The sequence below is a fragment of the Protopterus annectens genome, chromosome 8.part0, assembly GCF_019279795.1.
Source record: "Protopterus annectens isolate FY-2018-M chromosome 8.part0, PAN1.0, whole genome shotgun sequence".
Classification (NCBI taxonomy): domain Eukaryota; kingdom Metazoa; phylum Chordata; order Ceratodontiformes; family Protopteridae; genus Protopterus; species Protopterus annectens.
Genome location: NC_056741.1, coordinates 1,922,765,054 through 1,922,789,240, shown reverse-complemented (window position 1 = coordinate 1,922,789,240; position 24,187 = coordinate 1,922,765,054). Strand labels below are relative to the sequence as shown.

Here is a 24,187-nt window from a genome sequence, read left to right as displayed (position 1 = left end):
AGTAGTTGAAACAGACACAAAAGCAAGGTGGAAAGGACACATTTCAGCAGAGCAAGTATCCATAGTCTCTCCTGGGGTTGGTGTTGTCACTAAAGTACACTCTCTCTCACCGTAAAGAATCCTTCAATGCTTCATAGTTTTAACCATTTTATGTTCACTAGAAACTGTTGAGGAAGGCTATATTGCAGGAGAAGTGACAGATGGTTCCTGAGCTAAGGCCAGAAGCTTTTTATGTTAAAAAAAAAAAAACTTGAGGTTGCAGTTGCACACAGTACAAATCATTTTTTTTTCTTACTAAAAAGATAGCAGTGTTCACATAATGACACTAGATGGCTCTTTTCTAAACAGAAAAAGCACAGAAGGCTATCACTGTTTGGCAGAATTTGTCTCTCAAATGCTCACTTACTGGCATGGCCGGCCTTAGGCATAGGCCTACTAGGCAGCCGCCTAGGGCGCCGGTCTAGCAGGGGTGCTTTTCCAGTATTTATTTGGTGTAGGGAGACCACAATGGGGGCACCAGGTAATGTGTTGGGGGGCTCCGAGGAGCCCTTTTGCCTAGGGCACCAGTTGACCTAGGGCCGCTCCTGCTTACTGGTAATCTTTTCCAGAGCTGTTACTGATCTGGGAAAGAGATCTAAACTCACAGCAGAAAAAGACAATAACCAATACAATATAATGCTGAAAAAAATAGCAAATTAAGCAATCATATTTAAAGGAAAAAAATCCTCATATGGGTACTCTTGAAATCACCTAGGAGAAACAGATAGGCCACTAATTGCTGTGTGTGACAAAAAAGATGGCCATTTCCCTTTTCTAATGAACATCCTGCTCACATCTTTACCATTGGGAAGAGCACAGCACCATTCTGTAGATGTCCAAACCTCTGGACGTCAGGTAATATGAATGCACGTTCACTTGCGACTAATTCCCAAACGTTATGAATGACAATATAATAGTGATCCATATGACGAACATCTTGTGTTACTCACAAAGTGATTGCAATAATGGTTTGTGTGTTTATTTATTTAATGTAACTTCTACAAAGCCTCCTGTACTGTTCTTTTTCACACTCCTTTGCTAAGGGTTAAGGCTAAACAATTGTTAGCAAACTACTTCCTGTAGAAATTATTCTGAATCATTCAGTCTCTACTTAACTTCTCTAACTCTTTCTAAAACCACCTAAGCAGGACAAAGCTACAGTGTCTCTGCTAAAGAAGGTATTTGTGCCAATTGGTTTATAAATGAATATAGATGCATATTTTTGCCTTTGGTGAATAAAGAAAAAAAGCAAATTCAGCAATTTACCTTCCTCAGTGCTTCATTTGAGCTCTGTAATAGGGCAATTATCAAGGCCATGTCTTTTGTCTGTGTTTCTTGGTTTTTGCTGTAAGGAAATAAAAGAAAAGAGAGTTAAGAGGATTACAACCAGAGCAGGGAAGCATCAAAAATCACAACTAAATATCTGCAAAATTCAGATGACTCAGTTACAGATGAAGAACAGAAAATAAAGACTTTAGAGGGACCCATGAAGAAGTACAACAGCAGTAGATAACACAGTTTTGTACACACCAAATGGCAAACAAAGGCAGAATCCATGAAATTCAGGATGTAAATTTCTGAATGTACATTGAGGAAAAAAGTGATGTGCTTTTTTTATATAACCTAATGCAGAGGATGAGGGAGAAAACATGGTGATAAATCTTCAGCAATACACTACATAATTTAAAAAGTGAGTGCACCAACTGCATAGGGAAACTGGGTAACGGACAGGTAGCAGGGCAGATGCAAGCTGAGAACACTGACGTGATGGGTGCTGCACCAAACAAAGTTGCTTACATTCTAGTGGTAGCAGCATTACTTAGTGCATGGCACAGGGAATGCAAAGTACGTGTTCTTGCTCACAATATAAAAATATACATTAGGGTTGATTCTCTTGTTAGGGGATTTTGAAGTAATGAAAATAAAAAGCTGAGGAGTCAAATAAATTAAGGAGAAACGGGGGTACTGATCACTTGTTTACAATTTGGAATTATCAAGACGGCACTCACCACTAATTACAGGCAGGCAACTCTGTGGAGGCTGAATTGGTTTGTTGTGCAAAAGTACTTATATGTCTTACAAGGGAAGGTGAACAGTTAAAAAGATTTAGTTGTAGCCTGCTGCATATATACCACATCAGTGAATGATCAGATGCACTGCAATTGAATAAAAAAATTACATTACAGCTGACAAGGGAATTCATAATGAAAGTAAAATGACACTATTTGAGGTGGAAGTTTAAAACAAAAGAAAAGATTATGGTGATTAAAAGACAAATTTACATCTGGGGAAAATATACCAGTTGAAAGTAACAGCTAGTGTCGAAATATATTCAGAAATAACATCCAAGATCATAGTGGTACCGTGTAACAAATATATGATGAACTAGGTCCTGGACATCCCAGAATTCAGCAGAAAACATCCGCTTGTTTATTTAAGTTCTGGATACCACATGCAGTGACATCTGGGATTACTAAGGAAGGTACAGTGATACACGTGTAAAAGAATTAGACCAGCAGCTAATGGCGCTCACCCCTGCAGGTGGAAAATCAGGGATTCGAGCATGGTTTTTTCTCGCACTTCGTCAGCCAGAGCAGGACTACTCTGTACCATACTCTCCAGGACTGAGAGAGAGCGTAACAGTACCACAGGATCAGCATTCTTCATATTTACAAAATTCACAATCTGCGGAGACAAAAGAAAATACAAAAATATAGTTACGGGGAAACTGTAAATAACTGCACAAAGCAGGTCATCTCACATGAAGAAGATGGAGAGGAACACTATCCAGTACAAAGGCATTATCTGCAGCAGTTTAGGAATTCCTTAGTCTCAGCCGGTCTCAGAATAAAGGAAATTAGAAAAAAAGACATATGGACCCTGCTACAAACACAGGTCAAACATCTCTGGATAAGGTAACCAAACACAGAAGAGACTGCCAAGAATGATACAGATTTCCACTCCACAGCCACTGTAGGTATCCAGACACTTTATTGATTTCTCAAAAATACAAGTTGAGCGCTTTCTTCCCACAATCGGGTCTTCTTCAGAACATTTAAAATACCAAACAACTTGCTCTTAAATACCCATAGGCAACCACCCCACCTATTTCAATTAAACAATCAACATTCTAACAGAATATTTAAAGCAATCCTACTCAAAAAACACACATTTACTCAAAAAACATTTTCTCCTTACAGGGGAAAACAAAATTGATGCCAGACTACCATGAATACATATCCTAGTACTTCAATAAAAAATTATATTTATATAATATAATAGTGCTTGTTAAAAAGTATTGCTTGTACAAATTTTTATGTACACATAATAAATTTTAAAAATTAAAATCTACAAATTAATAAAATACTTACATACAAAAACATTCCTCCTCCATACTTCCAATAACTAAATATTAAACAATGTACTTTGAGTGGCTTTGAATAACAGGAAATGAAAACTATACAGATGTGTATGAAAGTTGTTATACTTTATTTTAATTTAACCTAAAATATTTTTTAATTTCAAAATACACATAATATTAATATTCTCATTTATTCCTGGGAACTGGGTGGCATCTCTGGATAAGGATCTACAAGCTGCATGAACTAACTGAGGATAGAAGCACAGAGGATACACAGCAGTAGCATAAACTTGAAAACTCTTTACCATGCAAGCCTAGAGTTTAAAGATCTGAGACATAAATCCATCTGAGGAATACAAACAAATACTAAAGACACATAACTTTCACATAGCTTGAGGGTTAACTTATGAGAAAAACAGTACAACTACAGTTAGGACAGAACACAATCTGTAATTCACAGCCCCTCACACTGTCAATGCCAGAATGTCAGAAATGTACCTCACATACCCAGTCATCATGACAGTTTATTAGGAGAAGGGAACAGAAGAAGAAGAATCATTATACTGTTAGAAAATGAACATTCTGAAGGTGCAGGACTCTGGCACTTTGGGCAAGAAAGACGAAGACCCACGCATACTGTCAATGTTTGTGGTACATGCACACAAATGTGCGAGCACATGTATACTTCATTTGCTAAAGGGTTAGTTAAGGGGGAAATACTACAATGCTGCTACACTGCCCTCACTACTGGGGTAACAGGATTCATAGATTGCAGATTCCTTGAGTGCCTTCAACACTGGTTGGCATGGTATGTGAATGTCCAGCACATTACTAGAATGGATGGAGAACATGTCTATAGTACAAAACTACAGCTGCCAGCTACAGTTAATGGACAAAACAGAAAAAAATTGTGATGGCATATTCTAATCAGACCTATCCCGGCCTGAGTATAATACTCTGAATTGAGAAATGGACCCACTCCAGAAAGCTATATGGCACTTACACTGGAGATATAGCAGTGACAATGAAGAAGACTGACTCCTGGGATACAAACTAGCACATCCCAGACCCACTGATGCCTGTCCATAACCTTCCCTCAAAACAGACTATGCATGCCCCTCCTACTCACCACAAGATAGTGAAATGTCAGTCAATCTATCCCATGATGTAGGAAGAGAGGAAGCTCTGACCGCGAGTCCACCTGTGTGGCACATGAATGAAGCCCTGACTGTGAGGCCTTCCCTGTGGTACAGATGAATGAAGCACCGACTGAGTTCAACCCTGTGCCACACGGATGAATGAAGCTTGACTGAGTCCACCCTGTGGCACATGAATGAAGCCCTGACTGTGAGCCCATCTCGCTGGCACAGATCAATGAAGCCTTGACTGTGAGCCCACTTCTGTGACACAGCTGAATGAACCTTGACTGAGTCTACCCTGTGGCAAATGAACAAAGTCCTGTCCTTGAGTCCACCCCTGTGGCACATGAATGAAGTCCTGACTGTATGCCCACCCCTGTGGTACAGATGAATGAAGCCCTGACTGTGAGCCTACTTCTATGGCACAGATGAATGAAGACCTGAATTTGAGTCCACTTCTGTGGCAGAGATGACTAAAGCCCTGACCACAGACCTGCTTCCATGGTGCACAGGAATGAAACCCTGATTGTGACCCAGATGATTCTTGTTCAATTAGTGGCACAGATGATGTAGGGGATGGCCATGGAGAATGGGAATGAGCGACTGCTGCCAACATTCCTCTAGCTTGACACTTGGGTAGCACCTAAAGCTGTCAATTGCCCCAAATTTGGGCAGAATATCCAGAACTGAATTACAAATATGCATGCTGTCATAGCTTCTTGATGTGCATGCTGCCAGTCCTAAAATAATATTTTGCTCAGTGTTCACTGATGTCATATCCAGCCAATTATCTGGAAACTAAACTAACTGAAATCTATAATATCCAGGCAGGCACTGACTGACAGGAGGCAATGTGCAACTCATGATGGCAGGAAAAAGAAAACAATCAGCAAAGCGTGGAATTCAGATAGTAAGTAAATGTCCCTATCTGATGGAGCATAAAAAAGGAACTATGTTCTGTTTTCTGTATGTTAGCCTGCAGTAGCAACAGACAAGGCCTAAATAGTTTTAAAGTTCAAAAGCATGTTAGTGTTGTGCCTCAGCTTGATGTGGTATTCAGGTTCTCTGCTTTGTGTCTACTGACTGCCTGGAGTAAGTGTTGAAGAACTGGATAATCAACTATTAGAGAATTAATTAATTAAAGGATATTTAAGGGTATTTCACTGTATATATTCTATGACCAGTTGTTTGGGTGCTCATTTTTTGAGTGAGTTTTTCCTCAACCAGATACAACTTTAAAGATAGTTTTATTAATTGAAGGAGCACAGGGGGCGAAATCTTCTGCATGGGAGGTTATGAAAGCTGGCTTCGCTGTCACCCATGGCTGTACTTTGATTACATTTCTTTATGCAAGTTCCCAGGAACAGGCTTTTTAACTAATAGTCTTTCAATTTTATAATCTGTATCCAAATGAAGTTACTGAAATAATGTATTTATGCCTTCCTACATCGTGTCCAGCAATAGTCTGCCTAGTTGTTTGCGTCTGCAACAAAGTTTTGATAATTTTGTCTTTATGATAAACATGTCACTTTTTCTGGAGGAGGGGTTCCACTCTGTATTCCCTAAGCTGACGTAACGTCATAGGTAATAATATTTAGTAGAGGCTGAAAGCAAAAGCTAATACTCCTTGCATGAGGATTTGGGGAGCTGCTCCACATAACACCCATGGCTGACTTATTTGGCGTTTTTTGTTTCACAAATTAATATAGCTGTCCTGATGATGAAATGGTCCTTGATGAGGCAATCCATATGAAGTTCATATAAACAAAAATATGACTGCTGCTTTGAGCCTAGCTTGTCTGGTGTGGATTAATGCATTCAGTATGTCTTAAAGATACCAATGAGATGCATAAAGTCATTATCAACAGTATTCAGTGTTACTATGAGGATACGGTTTACCCTTTTTTAACAAGGATTTAAAATTTATTGTATTAGAATTCCTAGTGGATAATTTTTTATGAAATGCTGGTTCCTCAGTAGCTGAATAATCTAGATGGGAAATTCTGGATGATGATCACTTATTGAGATGTCATTCATGAGGATACTCCACTTTGACGTGTGGTTGTCAAAACCCAATCATTTACTGCTGAAATTCCTGAAATCTTACCAGTCTTTGCAGTAGTGACATAAGCTCTAACAATTCACGTAAGCTGTAGGAGCATTCTTGACCAGATGACTCAAGTGGAGATACCAAGGTGGTTCAAGGGTACAGAATGACAAAGTCTTGACTGTGATCCAGATGACCAAGGAATGATTAGCGACATCAGCATTGGAGGAGCTGGCAAGTGAAAATAGGACCCAGCAGCTTTTGCTGGCACACCCATCCTGGAGATAGGGGGGATGGAGGTATTCTAGTCCACTGCAATGCTGATATCCACTGCAACACAGCTGTGTAGCATGCAACAGATGGGCTGGGGATATGCTCTGGACTCCCCATAGCTGTGTTTGACTGGAAGCCTTCACTGTACATGGAAGGAGTCATGCATATATGGATGGCCTTCTTCATAGACTTTCTAGGTAGCCACCTGGGGTACTGTTCTTGCTGTTCTGGTAGGGGTGTTTTTTCAATATGTTTTTATTTACTTTAATATATGAAGACATTATGTGGCATTTCTTTACTTTAAGAAAGTAAATAAATACATGACAAGCAATGCTCCTATTAAAATACAGCAGCTAGCTGTAGGGAGGAAAGGTTGGTAGATTTGGCCAATGAATTTGTTGGCCTTTTGCTTTGTCCCACTGAAGAACTACCTAGATAATGAATTAGGTAGAACATGGGTGGGACAGAAAGAAGTCAACAATTTTGAAAAGGGAATATCACAAAGAGAAAGCAGCACCATCAGAGATAGCGTGTTATTTTTCATATTGTTACTGGCAATGAACCATTGTCAAGTAGCTCTCAGCTGTCTCTGATTTTGAAGAATGCCCTGGATTCATCTTCCGTGTTTGCCCTGTCCCTCATAGCTTTTTTTTTTTTATTTCCTTGTAAACGACTGAGGACTACAGTCCATCAACAATGTTAGACATTAGAGCTCCATGCTTCTTATTCTCCATTAAAGGCTTGATTATGCAAAACCTGTAGTTACTACTAAGTGAATTCCTGTAACACAAATCTCTGTGGGGGTATGATTAATTGCTTCTCTTTGCTCATTATTCTGCCTTTGCAAGTTTACTGTGATTTATGTGAAGCAACTTGGGATACCTCAATGTGTGGCAACTGTTTTTATGGTACAAAGCTGAAATAAAATACAATACACAACTGACACTTTTAGTTATAACTGCTGGGTGGGGATGGGAGCTGGCTGTAGAAAGTAACTTACCATCTTGTTGTTTTCTCACTTTAAACAGTAACTATCTGGCTCCAAAGGACTAGTGTGTTTTTGCAGGATTACAGTGATTTGTGTGAAGCAACTACTTTAATGTATGGCTACAGTTTCCAAGGAATTAAGCTGAAATGCAGTGCATGGTTGTCACTCTTAGCTATAAATGCTGGGTGGGGTTGGGACCTGTCTGTGAAAAGTAACCGACCCTCTTGCTCATTTTTCAGTTTAAACAGTCTGGGTTTGCAGAACTAGTAGGCATTTTGCAGGATTGATTGCTGTGGTTTGTGTGAAACATCTTGAAATATTTTAACGTGTGGCTACTGTTTGCAAGTAAATTCACATAAATGAAATACAATGTCATAATTTTTATTTCAATCATCTGTAGTGCACACATACATAAGTGTAACTGCTGAGTGGGGGTGGGATTTGGCAGATGAAAATAACTGACCCTCTTGCTGTTTGCTCAGTTTCAACAGTCACTATCTGGTTTTGCAGTTCTAGCATGCATTTGTGTGAAGTAAGATGGACTACTTTAACTGGACATTTGAGATATGCACAGACCAGTTACAACTAGTGTGGCTGTCTATAGAAGAAAATAACTAGCTGCTTGCTGTTGTTTGCTCATTTTCATGCCTTTATGGGACTAATTTGACTTGTGAAGCAACTTACAATACTTTCATGAATGGCAACTGCATGAAAATGGGAAATACATTACAAGACCATCATTGTTTTATCACAATTAGTCATCTAAATTGTTCACTGATGCGACTATAGCTACTTGGTGAAGGTTGTCTGGATGAAAGTAAGTGACCCTCTTGTCATTTGCTCAGTTTCAATCATCTTTCAAAAATGAGGTAGAAAATGCATCACAGAACATCCAGACCTTCAAAGTTTTTGAGAGCCTGTGGGCCAAGGCTATATAGGTTTATTCTGATACAGACTTAGTATTGGCCATTGCTCTGAACCACATCTGGAGCAAAGCCAGCCCTTCTCAGTGGTGTGCACGGTAGCTGTAGCTTGTGTGAGGATTGAGACAAAAGGGTTCCCCCCAAACCTCAGTGGTGTGCACAGATCACCACAGTTTGTATTGGACTGGAGATAGCGTGGTCATTACTTTTTCCTCAGAAACATCAGAAACATGCACAGAGGGTCACTGCAGCTTGTATAGGGTAGTATACTGCCTAGGAGTAACAAGATGGAAATACTACTGGTGATCATTATTTTTTCACTTTCCTTACACTCAAATGTCAGATGCATATATAGGTGTATATATATATATATATATATATATATATATATATTTTTTTTTTTTTTTGGGGTGGGTTAAAGAGGCATGCTGTTTATATATTTCAGATAGTAACAGTTTCAAATATGTTATGATGTAGTTGCTTTTCTCAGTTTCTTTCCAGTTTGACAAAAGAGAGGTACACAGCCAGTGGCGTCTTGGGGGTAGTGGCTAGAAAGCATGCCATATATATAGGATGGGACACCATAAATTCTTACTGGGGATAGTGCCCACAACCCTCCTGGACATGGGCAATCATTACTAAATGCAATCCTGGGTATTGACTAGTAAATCGATGGTATTACATTGGGAATGAAATGGCTAGGCTTGAAATGACCTCCGAGTCGATAACCTAGTAAACTCCTATGATCCTACACACACGCGCACACACACACACACACACACACACACACACACACACACACACACACACACACACATATATATCAGCAACAACTTGAAATATATGACTGTGTGTGTTTGTGCCTGCACCTTTATCCCAATCTAACAGTCAACATCAAAAGGGGAAGAGGAGGATAGGAAAGCAAGTACTATTTCCAGATGTTATCTGCAAGGGGATGGGAACATCATAAGTAAAAAAACAGCCATAATGTGGCTGTCTCTCATCATGTAGAGGAATAAATAAGGAAAAATTACAGTAGCAGGGAAGACTATCAATGGTCCGGGGGGGGGGGCAAAATCAGAATACTAAAAAAGGAACTTTTAACATCCCCCATTACTTTGAATTTGCCTGAGATGTCCGAATTAACCAGTCAAGCAAGTGATTATTTCTTTCTCTGACTATGTAGGAGGTAGGTACAGGCAGATTATGTTGACATAGCTGTCAGTGTAATTGTTAATATCTAACATGCTTTTTTATGTCTGAATATGATGCAGTTCTGAAGAAATTGCAACTCACATCAGTATGGCTATAAAACGTGCTCTTTCCAGTGTAACCATGAATGCAAAATAACCTTAAGGCAGGAAGTCTTCTGAAGTGATATGTAATTTTAGCCACAAGTCAACCATACATGGGAAATGAGGCTTGAATTGTTATGCTAAGAGAGTAATGCTTGTAGTTTGCCGGAACACTCCTCATGTTAAAATGTCTATTTTATTTCCCTTATTTGTGTCCTGTATGAGTCAGCTTCATAACATACATGTTTCCACAAACAGATAAATGTCACCATGTGCCCAGAATGAAACGTGGTTGTTCCCCAGGCAGCTTTGTTCTATATGATTACCAAGAAGGCCCTGCTAGCAGTCAGTGTGTTTTGACAGATACAGATTTTTTTACCTTGTGCCAGTTTAAAAGAGTGTAATATAATAACGAGTTTAATGTTTGGCTGCAATTGCCTTGGACTTGATTCACTTAGGTGGGTCACCCTGGTAATGTGACAAGTAAAGTGAAGTGGATAGGAGTGTTTTTCTGAAGGGGGTAGCAAGATCTGTGACTGCCTACAGTACATGATTTATTTCAATTTAAGCAGCTCTTAAATAAAGAAACACAGACCTCAGATATTTAGTAAGAATAGCACCAGGTACACAAGTTACATTTTCTTGTATCTGGCCATGCAAAGGGTACACATCAGTCTGCAAATGACAGTAGAACCCTAGCTAAGACATAAAGGTTTATCACTTTGAGAAAAGGGAACGAAACGCAAAGATCATATATATATATATATATATATATATATATATATATATATATATATATATGGGTCTACTTCTAATGACCGAAACGCCGATTCGCCAACAGTGAAATCACCGACGCCAGAAAACCGACAACACACAAACCCGACAACGCGAAACACCGAACACCATAACACCGACACACTACACGTAAACAACACAGTACACTACAACACATATCCACTAGCCCTAACCCAAACCCTAACCCTAAGGTCCGACACTACCGCACACTCTCCCTACCTGCACCCTAACCCTAACTCACTTACACACCGCGAACCCCAAGCTCCGACACTACCGCACACTCTCCCTACCTGCACCCTAACCCTAACTCACTTACACACCCCGAACCCCAAGCTCCGACACTACCGCACACTCTCCCTACCTGCACCCTAACCCTAACTCACTTACACACCCAACCCCAAGCTCCGACACTACCGCACACTCTCCCTACCTGCACCCTAACCCTAACTCACTTACACACCCCAACCCCAAGCTATGACACTACCGCACACTCACCTATCACACACCCTAACCCTACATCCCTGAGTATTGCACACTTACCTGTCCGCTCCCTACTCCTAAATCCCTCACTATCGCATACTTACCAGGTCGCTTACACATTCCCCTTGTCGGTCTTCCGTCTGTCGGGATTCGGCGTGTCGGTCAACTGCGTTGTCGGTCGCTTCGTGTCGGTGATTTCACTGTCGTGAATCGGCGTTTCGGTCATTAGAAGGAGACCCATATATATATATATATATATATATATATATATATATATATGTATAAAACGAGAGAGAGAGGGTGTGTCGTTGTGTGTGTGTGTGTGTGTGTGTGTGTGTGTGTGTGTGTGTGTGTGTGTGTGTGCATATATATATATATATATATATATATATATATATATACATATGCATATATATATATATATATATATATATATATGCATATATATATATATATATATATATATATATATATATACACATACATATATATGTGTGCACACACGACATTGCCAAAACCCCTGTTCAACGAATGATCAGATCACTGAACAGGAACTCAGGGAAACGAACCATTTGCTCGGCTCCAGAGAAAAAAACAAAAACTGAAGCAAATCAAACCCACCCCCCTAGCTAAATATACCAACTTAGAGATGGCACTACAGTGGGGAAAAGGGCAAAGTTCACCATGGTGGCCAAGTGGTTCATTTCCCAGAGTTCCTGTTCAGTGATCAGAGCATTTGTTGAATAGAGGTTTCAGCAATGTCATCTTGACATTTAGTGATTTAGGTAACTGTGTTTTCGATTATCAAGTAGACCCATATATCTATATGTATATGTGTGTGTGTGTGTGTGTGTGTGTGTGTGTGTGTGTGTGTGTGTGTGTAGATACACACACACACACACACACACACACACACACACACACACACACACACACACACACACACACACACATAAAAAACACACACATATATGAATATTTCATACAATACATACAGGGTGAACAACAATCAACAGATATATAGCCCTCTTGTGCCAGGTATTCAGTCTCAAAACAGCAGCCCTTACATACTTGCAATATAATTTTAGAAACTCCACAGCACTAATAAACATGACATATAACAATAGCATAGCAGATGTTTCTGATGTCCATGGCAGAAGGTCATGTCAGAAATATATATATTCTTCTTACAAAGACTGAGCCAAATGACAGAAACTTCAGAACCCCACAGGACTTAGATAACTTTAATATATTTTAAACCTGTGTTTTATTTCACATAATTTAGCAAAAATTCAGGAAGACTATTTTCAGAAAGTTTTCATACCGTTTTGGTGAAGAGTGGTGACAGTGTCTCCCAGGATACAAATCCATGCTCCATTAATTCAGTGAAGGCACCCAAGGCATGAGACAGTATCAATCCAGTCCTGAAACAGAAGAGAAAGCTTTCAGAACATGGATATGGTTATCCCTAAATTTAGAAGAATGGGAAAATGCTATTCATTTAGGGAGAGAAGTGGTACAACAAAGAAACAGAGACATTTGAGAAAGTTTATGAGCAGAGGAGACAGAAATATATGAAACAATAGACTTGGACTAGGATGGAAACCTTAACCCATATCTCTTGGTACAACAATATCATGTAAAACTTCTTACATCAATGGATCACAAAGGGATATTTTTCAGCAACTCTCCCCTTTGGAACTACATCCATTAGCTGTTTAATTCTGAGGGTTCATTTCAAGACAAATCATCTAAAGGTTCATCACAGCACCTTCAGCTCTGTTGTCTGCCAGAAGTTCTGCTCTGCTGAGTACCTTTTTTTAATATGATTCTGCTCTGCTGAGTACCTTTTTGTTAATATGGCTCTTCTGAATACCTTTTTGTTAATATGGCTCTGATCTGCTGAGTACCTTTTTGTTAATATGACTCTGCTCTGTTGAATACCTTTTTGTTAATATGACTCTGCTCTGCTGAGTACCTTTTTGTTAATATGGCTCTGCTGAATACCTTTTTGTTAATATGGCTCTGTTTTGCTGAGTACCTTTTTGTTAATATGACTCTGCTCTGCTGAGTACCTTTTTGTTAATATGGCTCTGCTCTGCTGAGTACCTTTTTGTTAATATGGCTCTGCTGAATACCTTTTTGTTAATATGGCTCTGCTGAGTACCTTTTTGTTAATATGGCTCTGCTCTGCGGAATACCTTTTTGTTAATATGACTCTGCTCTGCTGAGTACCTTTTTGTTAATATGACTGCTCTGCTGAGTACATTTTTGTTAATATGACTCTGCTCTGATGAGTACCTTTTTTAAATATGACTCTGCTCTGCTGAGTACCTTTTTGTTAATATTATTCTGCTCTGCTGTGTACCTTTTTGTTAATATGATTCTGATCTACTGAATATCTTTTTGTTAATATGACTGCTCTGCTGAGTACTTTTTTGTTAATATGACTCTGCTCTGCTGAGTAGCTTTTTGTTAATATGATTCTGCTCTGCTGAGTACCTTTTTAATGTTCTTCATGTTTCACTGTTGCAGTCATTACATTTGGGTAATCTGCTGGCAGGTTGCCCTCAGTCGGCCTGATTAACAAAGTCTTGGGTCCTGCGTCGGTTGCTGTCCCCTTCTTCCATGACATCATGTCGTCAGGGGTATAAAACATGCAGCCAACGCCATTTTCATCAGTCTTTCTTGCCGCGCAGTGCCTGAAGCAGAAGCAGTTCAAAAGTGCCGGTCGGCCGACTCCTGAAATTTTCGTTTTCAAGTTTCAGAATCGAAGTCTTCAATCTAAAGCTAAGTACCACGTTGGTGAAACTTTTTCTTGCTCCTTACCGATGTCAGTAAAAGTTAATAATTGTATTACTTGAGGGAAGCAAATACCTCATAAGGATTTTCATTTGTACTGTATTCCTTGCCTAGGCCCTGACCACAATGTGTCTTTCTGTCGGGTTTATTGCTAAATTTAATCAATGCACTATTAAGTGTCGGTATATTTTTGCTTCAAAATATTTTGGCTCAAGATTTAACTATCCAGAAATGTCATCAGTCAGCAATCTGACTACCAGAATACACAAAAAACATGAAGAAAAAGACAGAGACAGACTGTCGAGGTCCAAAACCGATGATGAAGCTTCTCCTAAGCCACTCGCCGGTTTGCAGGCACATTCGCAGCCCCTGATACCCGCGACTTTTGATTCACAGGCCTGTACTGGGACCCATTCGGAGTCAGGTATGCCACGAGATACTTTAAGTATTGAACCCGCAGATGTCTCTACCTTAGATGGGTCTGGAGCCGCTGAGCAGGCACCAGCTTCTGAGGGTGTTTTCAGGCCTAGTGATTTGTATATTAAAATTGTTGTCTGCCAGAAGTTCTGCTCTGCTGAGTACCTTTTTGTTAATATGATTCTGCTCTGCTGAGTACATTTTTGTTAATATGGCTCTTCTGAATACCTTTTTTTTAATATGGCTCTGCTCTGCTGAGTACCTTTTTGTTAATATGACTCTTCTGAATATCTTTTTGTTAATATGACTCTGCTCTGCTGAGTAGCTTTTTGTTAATATGGCTCTTCTGAATACCTTTTTGTTAATATGGCTCTGCTCTGCTGAGTACCTTTTTGTTAATATGATTCTGCTCTGCTGAATACCTTTTTGTTAATATGACTCTGCCCTGCTGAGTACCTTTTTGTTAATATGGCTCTGCTCTGCTGAGTACTTTTTTGTTAATATGGCTCTGCTGAATACCTTTTTGTTAATATGGCTCTGTTCTGCTGAGTACCTTTTTGTTAATATGACTCTGCTCTGCTGAATACCTTTTTGTTAATACGACTCTGCTCTGCTAAGTACCTTTTAGTTAATGTGGCTCTGCTCTGCTGAGTACCTTTTTGTTAATATGGCTCTGCTGAATACCTTTTTGTTAATATGGCTCTGCTCTGCTGAGTACCTTTTTGTTAATATGACTCTGCTCTGCTGAGTACCTTTTTTAATATGACTCTGCTCTGCTGAATACCTTTTTGTTAATACGACTCTGCTCTGCTAAGTACCTTTTAGTTAATGTGGCTCTGCTCTGCTGAGTGCCTTTTTGTTAATATGGCTCTGCTGAATACCTTTTTGTTAATATGGCTCTGCTCTGCTGAGTACCTTTTTGTTAATATGACTCTGCTCTGCTGAGTACCTTTTTTAATATGACTCTGCTCTGCTGAGTACCTTTTTGTTAATATGATTCTGCTCTGTTGAGTACCTTTTTGTTAAAATGATTCTGATCTGCTGAATACCTTTTTGTTAATATGACTGCTCTGCTGAGTACCTTTTTGTTAATATGGCTCTGCTCTGCTGAGTACCTTTTTGTTAATATGGCTCTTCTGAATACCTTTTTGTTAATATGACTGCTCTGCTGAGTACTTTTTTGTTAATATGACTCTGCTCTGCTGAGTACCTTTTTGTTAATATGACTGTTCTGCTGAGTACCTTTTTCTAATATGATTCTGCTCTGCTGAGTACCTTTTTGTTAATATGATTCTGCTCTGCTGAGTACCTTTTTGTTAATATGATTCTGCTCTGCTGAGTACAGTTTTTATGTTCTTCATGTTTCACTGTTGCAGTCATCACATTTGGGTAATCTGCTGGTAGGTTGCCCTCAGTCGGCCTGATTAACAAAGTCTTGGGTCCTGCGTCGGTTGCTGTCCCTTCTTCCATGACATCAGGTCGTCAGGGGTATAAAACATGCAGCTGACGCCATTTTCATCAGTCTTTCTTGCCGCGCGGTGCCCGAAGCAGAAGCAGTTCACAAGTGCCGGTCGGCTAACTCCTGAAATTTTCATTTTCGAGTTTCAGAACCGAAGTCTTCAATCTAAAGCTAAGTACCCAGTTGGGGAAACGTTTTTTTGCTCCTTACCGATGTCAGTAAAAGTTAATAATTGTATTACTTGTGGGAAGCAAATACCTCATAAGGATTTTCATTTGTACTGTATTCCTTGCCTAGGCCTTGCTGCCGGTTTTGTGCTAACATTAATCAACGCACTATTAAGCATCGGTATATTTTTGCTTCAAAATATTTTGGCTCAAGATTTAACTATCCAGAAATGTCGTCAGTTAGCAATGTGACTACTGGAATACACAAGAAACGCAAAGAAAAAGACAGAGACAGACCATCGAGGTCCAAAACTGATGACAAAGCCTCTCCTAAGCCAATCGCCAGTTCACCAGAACTCAGTGAGGCGCTTTCGCAGCCCCTGATACCCGCTACTTTTAATTCGCAGGCCTCTACTGAGACCTATTCGGAGTCTGGTATGCCACGAGATACTTTAAGTATTGAACCCGCAGATGTCTCTACCTTAGATGGGTCTGGAGCCGCTGAGCAGGCACCAGTTTCTTAGGGTGTTTTCAGGCCTAAAGATTTATATATTAAATCAACGCCAACTTCAAAACCTAGGCCAAAATCAACTTATATGTCTTAAAAACCAACGTTTTGGCCAAGTGCACAGGCCCCTATGCCTAAAAAACAAATTATCAAAATGGCTGAGGATTTAATTACCTTGATCAGGGGTTCCCAACCCCCTCCTGCTAAGAGGCCTAGGCAAGGCACTGACTATGAATCATCAGATCAGGTTTCTATTTCTTCTGATTCCTCTTCTGATCAGGAATTATCTATTCCACCTTATGAGGACTCTGATGCAGAAGATTCCATCCCTTCGGCTTCTCCTCCTGAGGATTTTTCTTTTGGAGAAACTTTGCATACCTTATAGAACACTTTCACTAGGAGAGTCTGGATTTCTCAGAATCTAAAAAGAGGCTTAGGGATTTCCTTCTTCTTCCTCAGCATAGGCCTTTGGCTATACCTCCTGTTCTAGACATTGTTGATGATGTTTTCTCAGAATGCAGCATGGCTCCTGATTCCCTGCCTCTGGCTCCTAGTAAGCCAGACAGATATTATAGGGTTCCTGACTCCCACAAATTCCTCTTTAAAAACCCTACTGCTGACCCTGAAACCATTTCTCAGGGTCCCAAGGGCATTAAGGCTTCTACTGCTAAAAATCCTACCCCTTCTGATAGAGACTCCAGGGCGCTGGATAGATGGGGTAAGAAGGTTTACACATCTGCAACCTTGGCAATCCGGGCTTTAAACTGTCAATTTCATATGCTTAAATATCAGCAGCATGTCATGGGCTTACTTAAACAGAAAATGGTGTTGATTTCTGACTGTGTGGAAAATAAAGAGTTGCAGGATTTATTGCATTCAGGTGAACAAGTTGGAAAGCATACTTTGCAATGTGGTTCTGATTCCTTGGAGGCCTCTTGCAGGGCCGCTGTAACTGGATCTGTGATAAGAAGGCATGCTTGGCTCAAGGACCAAAATCTGCCTCATCATGTTAAAGCAATATTGTTGGATGATCCTTTACAACAGGAGAGTCTATTTGGTAATAAGGCAGAAGAAGTTTTGAAAAAGATGGAAGATAAAGCGAAGTCTATGCAAACTGTAAAAGATTTCTTACAAGTGCAGCCACCCAGGTTCAGTAGGCACTGGCCTACTAAGAATTGGTCCTTTCCAGTACCCACCAGAGCTGCTCAGGTCAAACCAAGACACTCCAAAGGCTCCAGGTTTCAGTCACAAGGAACTTATAGAACAAAACAATGGGGTGCCTTCACCTCCAAATCTGGAAGTAACAAGGCACCTTCCTATGGTAAACAGTCTCAATGACTTTCCTCTGCAATCACCAAGCACTTATCTTTTGGCCGCCCCTTTGGGGGGAAAACTGGCACTTCAGGCAAGAAATTGGCAACTAATTACCCAAGACAAGTGGGCTTTAAATATAGTATCCCAGGGATACAGATTTCATTTCCACATGTTGCCAATCCCAAACGGATGGCCAGATCTGCCTCCAAATCAGTGGGCAGAGGCCCAGAAACAAGTTATGTCCCTCATGAATATGGGGGCTATTCAACCAGTACCAGAAAAGGAAAAGGGACAAGGTTTTTATTCAAGACTTTTCCTGGTACCCAGAAAAGACAAATCATGGAGTCCAATTCTGGACTTATCCATTCTAAATACATTTCTGGACATTCCAAAATTCAAGATGCTGACTCTACAACAGTTACTGCCTATGCTAGGCAAGGATGCCTGGCTGGCAACTCTAGACTTAAAAGAGGCTTACCTGCACATCACAATCAGGGAATCTTGCAGAAGATACCTCTGCTTCAAAGCAGGCTATTTGCATTACCAGTTCTCTGCACTGCCCTTTGGCTTATCTACTGCGCCCAGGGTCTACACAAAGTGCCTGGCACCAGTAATTGCATTTTGCAGGCAAAGAAACATTCAACTTTATCCTTACCTGGACAATTGTCTAATTCAGGCAGAAAACAAGGACATTCTCCTAAAACATCTGGCATTTGTGAAAATGCTTCTAACTTGTCTAGGGTACACCATAAACAAAAATAAATCACAACTGGTACCCTCTCAAACAATTACATTCCTGGGTGCAAGCTTGAACACAACTGCCCAGATGACTTACCTTATGCCAGAAAAACAAATTCAATTAATGACTTACTTCAAACAAGTGGCCACAAAAACCCAGCTATCTGCAAGACAAATTCTGCAGGCCTTGAGGTTCATGGCTTCCTGCATTCTAATAATTCCATATGCAAGACTACATATGAGGAAACTTCAGTGGTACCTAAAAAGCTTATGGAGTCAACATTGTCACAGCCTGGAAACAATGATTCCTATCATTCCTTGCCTGCAGCAAGAGTTCCTATGGTGGGCAGAGACCTGTCACCAAAACAAGGGACTATCATTCATTCCACCCCCTGCCACCCAAACCCTGACTACAGATGCATCAGATTATGCTTGGGGGGGTGCATCTGGCAGGGAGATGCATTCATGGCCAATGGAGCCCAAATCAAATGCACCTACATATCAACCAGAAAGAGATGCTAGCTGTACAGAATGCTCTGACAGCCTTCAAGGACTATCTTCATCCAGGACAACTACTGATAAAGACAGACAACACCACAGTCAAGTGGTACATAAACAAGCAGGGGGGTACCCATTCCTACCCCCTTTGCAGACTAGCCATGGCTTTGTGGAACATGGCCTTGACTTACCATATACATCTACAAGCTCAATTCCTGCCAAAAAAGCAAAATACTCTGGCAGACGAACTAAGCAGAAATCTTATGGACCCACACGAATGGAAACTGGATCCACAAATCTTCAGCATGTTGACACACAAATAGGGGAGCCCAGACATAGATCTTTTTGCCTCACCCCAAAACTATCAGTTGGACAAATTCTGCCCAAGAATTCATCACAAAAAAGCATGGAAAGTGGATGCTCTATCCTTCAGCTGGAAAAACCTATCAGTCTATGCCTTTCCCCCTCTGCCTCTGCTCTCCAAGGTCTTACTAAAAGTCAGACTGGAAAAACCAAAAATGATTCTGATTGCTCCAGACTGGCCTCGCCAACACTGGTACCCACTCCTACGCAATATGTCACACCTTCTTCCATGGTACCTGCCTCAGACTCCTTACCTACTGTCTCAGCAGAACTATCAGATTCTGCATACTCAGCTCCAAACTCTGAATCTTGCAGCATGGCAAATCAACTAATTTCACCAGTTACATCTCTCAGCAAACCTGTGATGGATGTCATTTTGGAGGCTAGAAGGCCTAATACTAGAAAATCTTATGCTGATAAATGGAAAGGATTCTGTGCCTGGAACCAGGCACAAGGAATAAGCACAGCAGTGCCCAATATTCCTCAGATTCTGCAATATTTAATTGAGATGCTTCACAAGGGCCTATCTTTCTCTTCCATAAAAATCCATGCCTCTGCCATTTCAGCTCATTACAACACAGAGCCTCCCCTCTTTTCTCATCCCCTGCTAAAGCAGTATCTCAAAGGGGCCAAAAATTTAAGACCTCACAGGAGAGCACCAACTCCTGCATGGGACCTCAATTTTGTGTTGGAAAAGCTCACCCTACCTCCTTTTAAGCCAGCTGCTACTGCAGACATAAAATTTCTCTCTTGGAAGACAGCTTTTCTTTTAGCAGTCACTTCAGCTAGAAGAATTTCAGAACTACAGGCTCTCATGGCAGTGGAGCCTTTTATTATCTTTTACCCAGACAGGGTGGCACTCAGGACCAATACATCCTTTATGCCTAAAGTGGTACCTAGTGTGGCTCTTAATCAGACCATTCATCTGCCAACTTTTTTCCCAAATCCACAGAACAAGGGTGAGCAGATTCTGCATTCATTGAATGTACACAGACAACTAAGATTCTACTTAAACGGGACAAAATCTCTAAGGAAATCTGAGCAATTACTGGTGTCATTTGCTGCAGGGACAGAGGGAAAGGCTATTTCAAAGAAGACTATCTCAAAATGGATAAGCCAGTCTATTCATTTCTGCTACATGCACCATGGTGAACCGGTTCCCAAGGAGATCAGATCCCATTCCACCAGGGCTGCATCTACTTCTGCAGCCTTTCTCAGAGGGGTTCCTACCAGAGACATTCTAGAAACGGCTACCTGGAGCTCAGTTCAACATTCACCAAACATTACCATTTACCTCTCTTCTCTAAATCCAGAGCAGGTTTTGCCACTGCTGTCCTGCAGGGCCTTATAGCTGCTCCTAATGCTCCATCCTCCCAACCATAGCATTGGGATTCTACCCAAATGTAATGACTGCAACAGTGAAACATGAAGAACATAGTACAGTTGTGTACACTTACCATAAATGTAGATGTTCGAGTGTATTCACTGTTGCAGTCTGGGTTACCCACCCTCCAGCCCCCTGTTTTTCCTTTTACTATACCTCTTCTTTCTTTTACTATTTTCAAAAGCCTTTTTGGTGTATTTGCTTTTATTTGGAGGTATATTTGTTGTGTTCTAAATTACATGCATATATATTAATATATATTTATATTTTGCTCCCCATTTGGGGGGCACCTGACATCTGGGGCAAGAAAAACTGATGAAAATGGTATCAGCTGCATGTTTTATACCCCTGATGACCTGACGTCATGGAAGAAGGGACAGCAACCGACGCAGGACCCAAGACTTTGTTAATCAGGCCGACTGAGGGCAACCTGCCAGCAGATTACCCAAATGTAATGACTGCAACAGTGAATACACTCGAACATCTACATTTATGGTAAGTGTACACAACTGTACTTTAATATAATTCTGCTCTGCTGAGTGCCTTTTTGTTAATATGACTCTGCTCTGCTGAATACCTTTTTGTTAATATGACTCTGCTCTGCTGAGTACCTTTTTGTTAATATGACTCTGCTCTGCTGAATACCTTTTTGTTAATATGACTCTGCTCTGCTGAGTACCTTTTTGTTAATATGACTCTGTTCTGCTGAGTACCTTTTTGTTAATATGACTCTGTTCTGCTGAGTGCCTTTTTGTTAATATGACTCTGCTCTGCTGAGTACCTTTTTGTTAATATGACTCTGTTCTACTGAGTACCTTTTTGTTGAAAGTCATTGATGCCCACCACCTTACCTCTTTCATGGAAGGGGACAAAAAAGACAAAAAGGGAATAGAAGCAAATGTGGAATCGTGCATGCACTAAGTGCCATTTCTTGGTATTTGTCCCCCTTCCCCCTTGTAGTGCGATGAAGGAGTCTATTATATTTGCTGGGGAAGTTGGGGTTGCAGCCACCCACATCATGGGCATGGGCAGCTTAACCTCCCTGCAAAAAAAAAAAAAAAAACAGTGTTTTAGGGAGGTTATTTTCAGTGGGTTGTTTATTGGGGATTAGAGGCTTGAAGGATTGTAATTTTTCCACTCATAGTAAAAGAGTGATTACTTCAATTTGTTATAATAATTAGGAGTGACTTTAAAGGTGCAGATTGTAAGATATATGAAGTTTACCTGTATTATTTTTAAAAAAGTTGTATGAAAGTTCATTGATCATACTAACGTTACACAGAAAATCAATTCTGTTATTTTGATAGGTTGCATGGGGGACAAGTTTATTTATTTAACTGTTAACAAAGTAGATAGATCATTCCAACAAACATGTTCAACCATGCCTTGAGCTATTACAGTAATAACAAAACAGTACAGCAACAGTGACAAACAGTATGTCAAACACTGTAAAGTACCAATACATATTTAGTGAATACTTACTACGGCTACAAGAATAGGGATAAACATTCAGTAAGCACTTATCACAACTACAAGTATAGACATCCATATTTAGTAAGCATATACTGCAACTATAAGTACAGAGTTACATATTTAGTATCTTTTTTTCAATATATTATTTCTTGTAATAATGCACATTCAAAATGTTTTGCTATGTATATATATTAACAACTGAAATGTTTCTATTATGATGAATATGCAATACCCTGCACATTGTCGATTCTTTGATTTTATATATTCAGCATTTTGTAAGCTGGAACCTTGCTGAGGATATATGAAAAATGTAAGCAAAAGCTGGATATTAGGAAAGGGTAGCAATCAGGGTTTATTAACCATAGACAAACAGTGGACCAGACACTTACGCTAGAAGCCATGATATCCTTATCATCGAACAAACAAATCTCTATATACTCTTTAGCTACAGATGCCTCCAAAGCGTTTGACCAAATTAATAAAGAATTTCTATCAGCAATTCTCCAAAAATTCAACATTCCTCCTATTTTCATCCATTATATTAAAACCCTACATACGGGAGCACACACTATATTACAAATAAACAAAAGCATTTCCTCTAGGATAGAAATTAGTAATGGGATTAGACAAGGGTGTCCCTTATCACCTCCCTTGTTTAATATGTATATAGAGCCTCTTTTTCTCTTGATAAATCAGAAAACCTTTCATCACATCCCAGATTTATTTAATACTAAAATTCCATATTCGGCCTATGCAGACGACTTAAACATCTATTATTCCCTTCCTAGTTCTGATATTGGGAAAATCATAACATCAATAGAAACATTCTCCAAGTTTTCCAACTATAAAATGAATATGGAAAAGTCGGTAATCTTCCCCTACCTTTGCGCAATACCCTATTCTAATTAGTCCACAAAAGATTAAGATTAAAGAACACCTACATTACCTAGGAATTTCATTTTATCATGATCCGAATAAATACTATCAGGAGAATATTAAAAATTTGTGGGCAACTATACAAAAAGATCTTGACAGATGGTTACATCTTAAACTTTCTTTCCTATCTAGAGTAGCCATCATAAAAATTAATGTACTTCCCAGACTGCTGTTTGTTTTTAATGCAACCAACATGCTGATACAAAATACATTTTTTAAGAACACACAAAAAGAACTCTCGAAATTTTTATGGTACCCCAAAACCACAAGAATAAGTTACCATAATCTGGCACACCCTAAAGAAAAAGGAGGTCTGGGCCTACCCGATCTGAAATTATACTATGAAATAATTAACTGTGGCAGGTTAATTAATACTGCAGAATATTCCAAAGATTCCTCAAAATGGTTCCCGACTTGGGTGAAGTTATATCATAACTATATTAGGACACTACACTTTAACCTGAAAGCATTGCCCTTCCTGTCTGGTGAGAGTAGGAAGAAATTCAAACTACATAAGGACCTAAAAGAGAAAATTATAATTATACAGAAACTATTTGATTCACTGAAGTTAACTTCTGCTTTTATGACCCTTCACCCTATTCATCTTAACCCCAACCTCAGGTTGAATAATAAGATGATCAAATTGGACCAATATCCATTGTTGAGGGATAAATCTATAGCCGACTTTCTCCCATTCAAACAAGATTCAGCAATTACCATGAGGAAAAAGCTAAACCTCCAGGCAAAGTATACAGTCTTATTAAGACAATTAAAGGAGCTCTGTGGTA

The 24,187-nt window shown here is 39.8% G+C and overlaps 1 protein-coding gene across 1 annotated transcript in view; it reads right to left on the bottom strand.

The window, feature by feature from the left end:
• The window catches only part of ELMO3 (engulfment and cell motility 3), a 1,057,243-nt gene that overhangs the window by 549,464 nt on the left and 483,592 nt on the right, over positions 1-24,187 (bottom strand). Inside the window, exons 7-9 of the mRNA XM_044081425.1 lie at positions 12,665-12,764; positions 2,573-2,724; positions 1,306-1,384 (exon numbers count right to left, since the gene is read on the bottom strand). Of these exons, the coding sequence (XP_043937360.1) occupies positions 1,306-1,384; positions 2,573-2,724; positions 12,665-12,764 (331 nt within the window). The remainder of the gene's footprint in view (positions 1-1,305; positions 1,385-2,572; positions 2,725-12,664; positions 12,765-24,187) is intronic.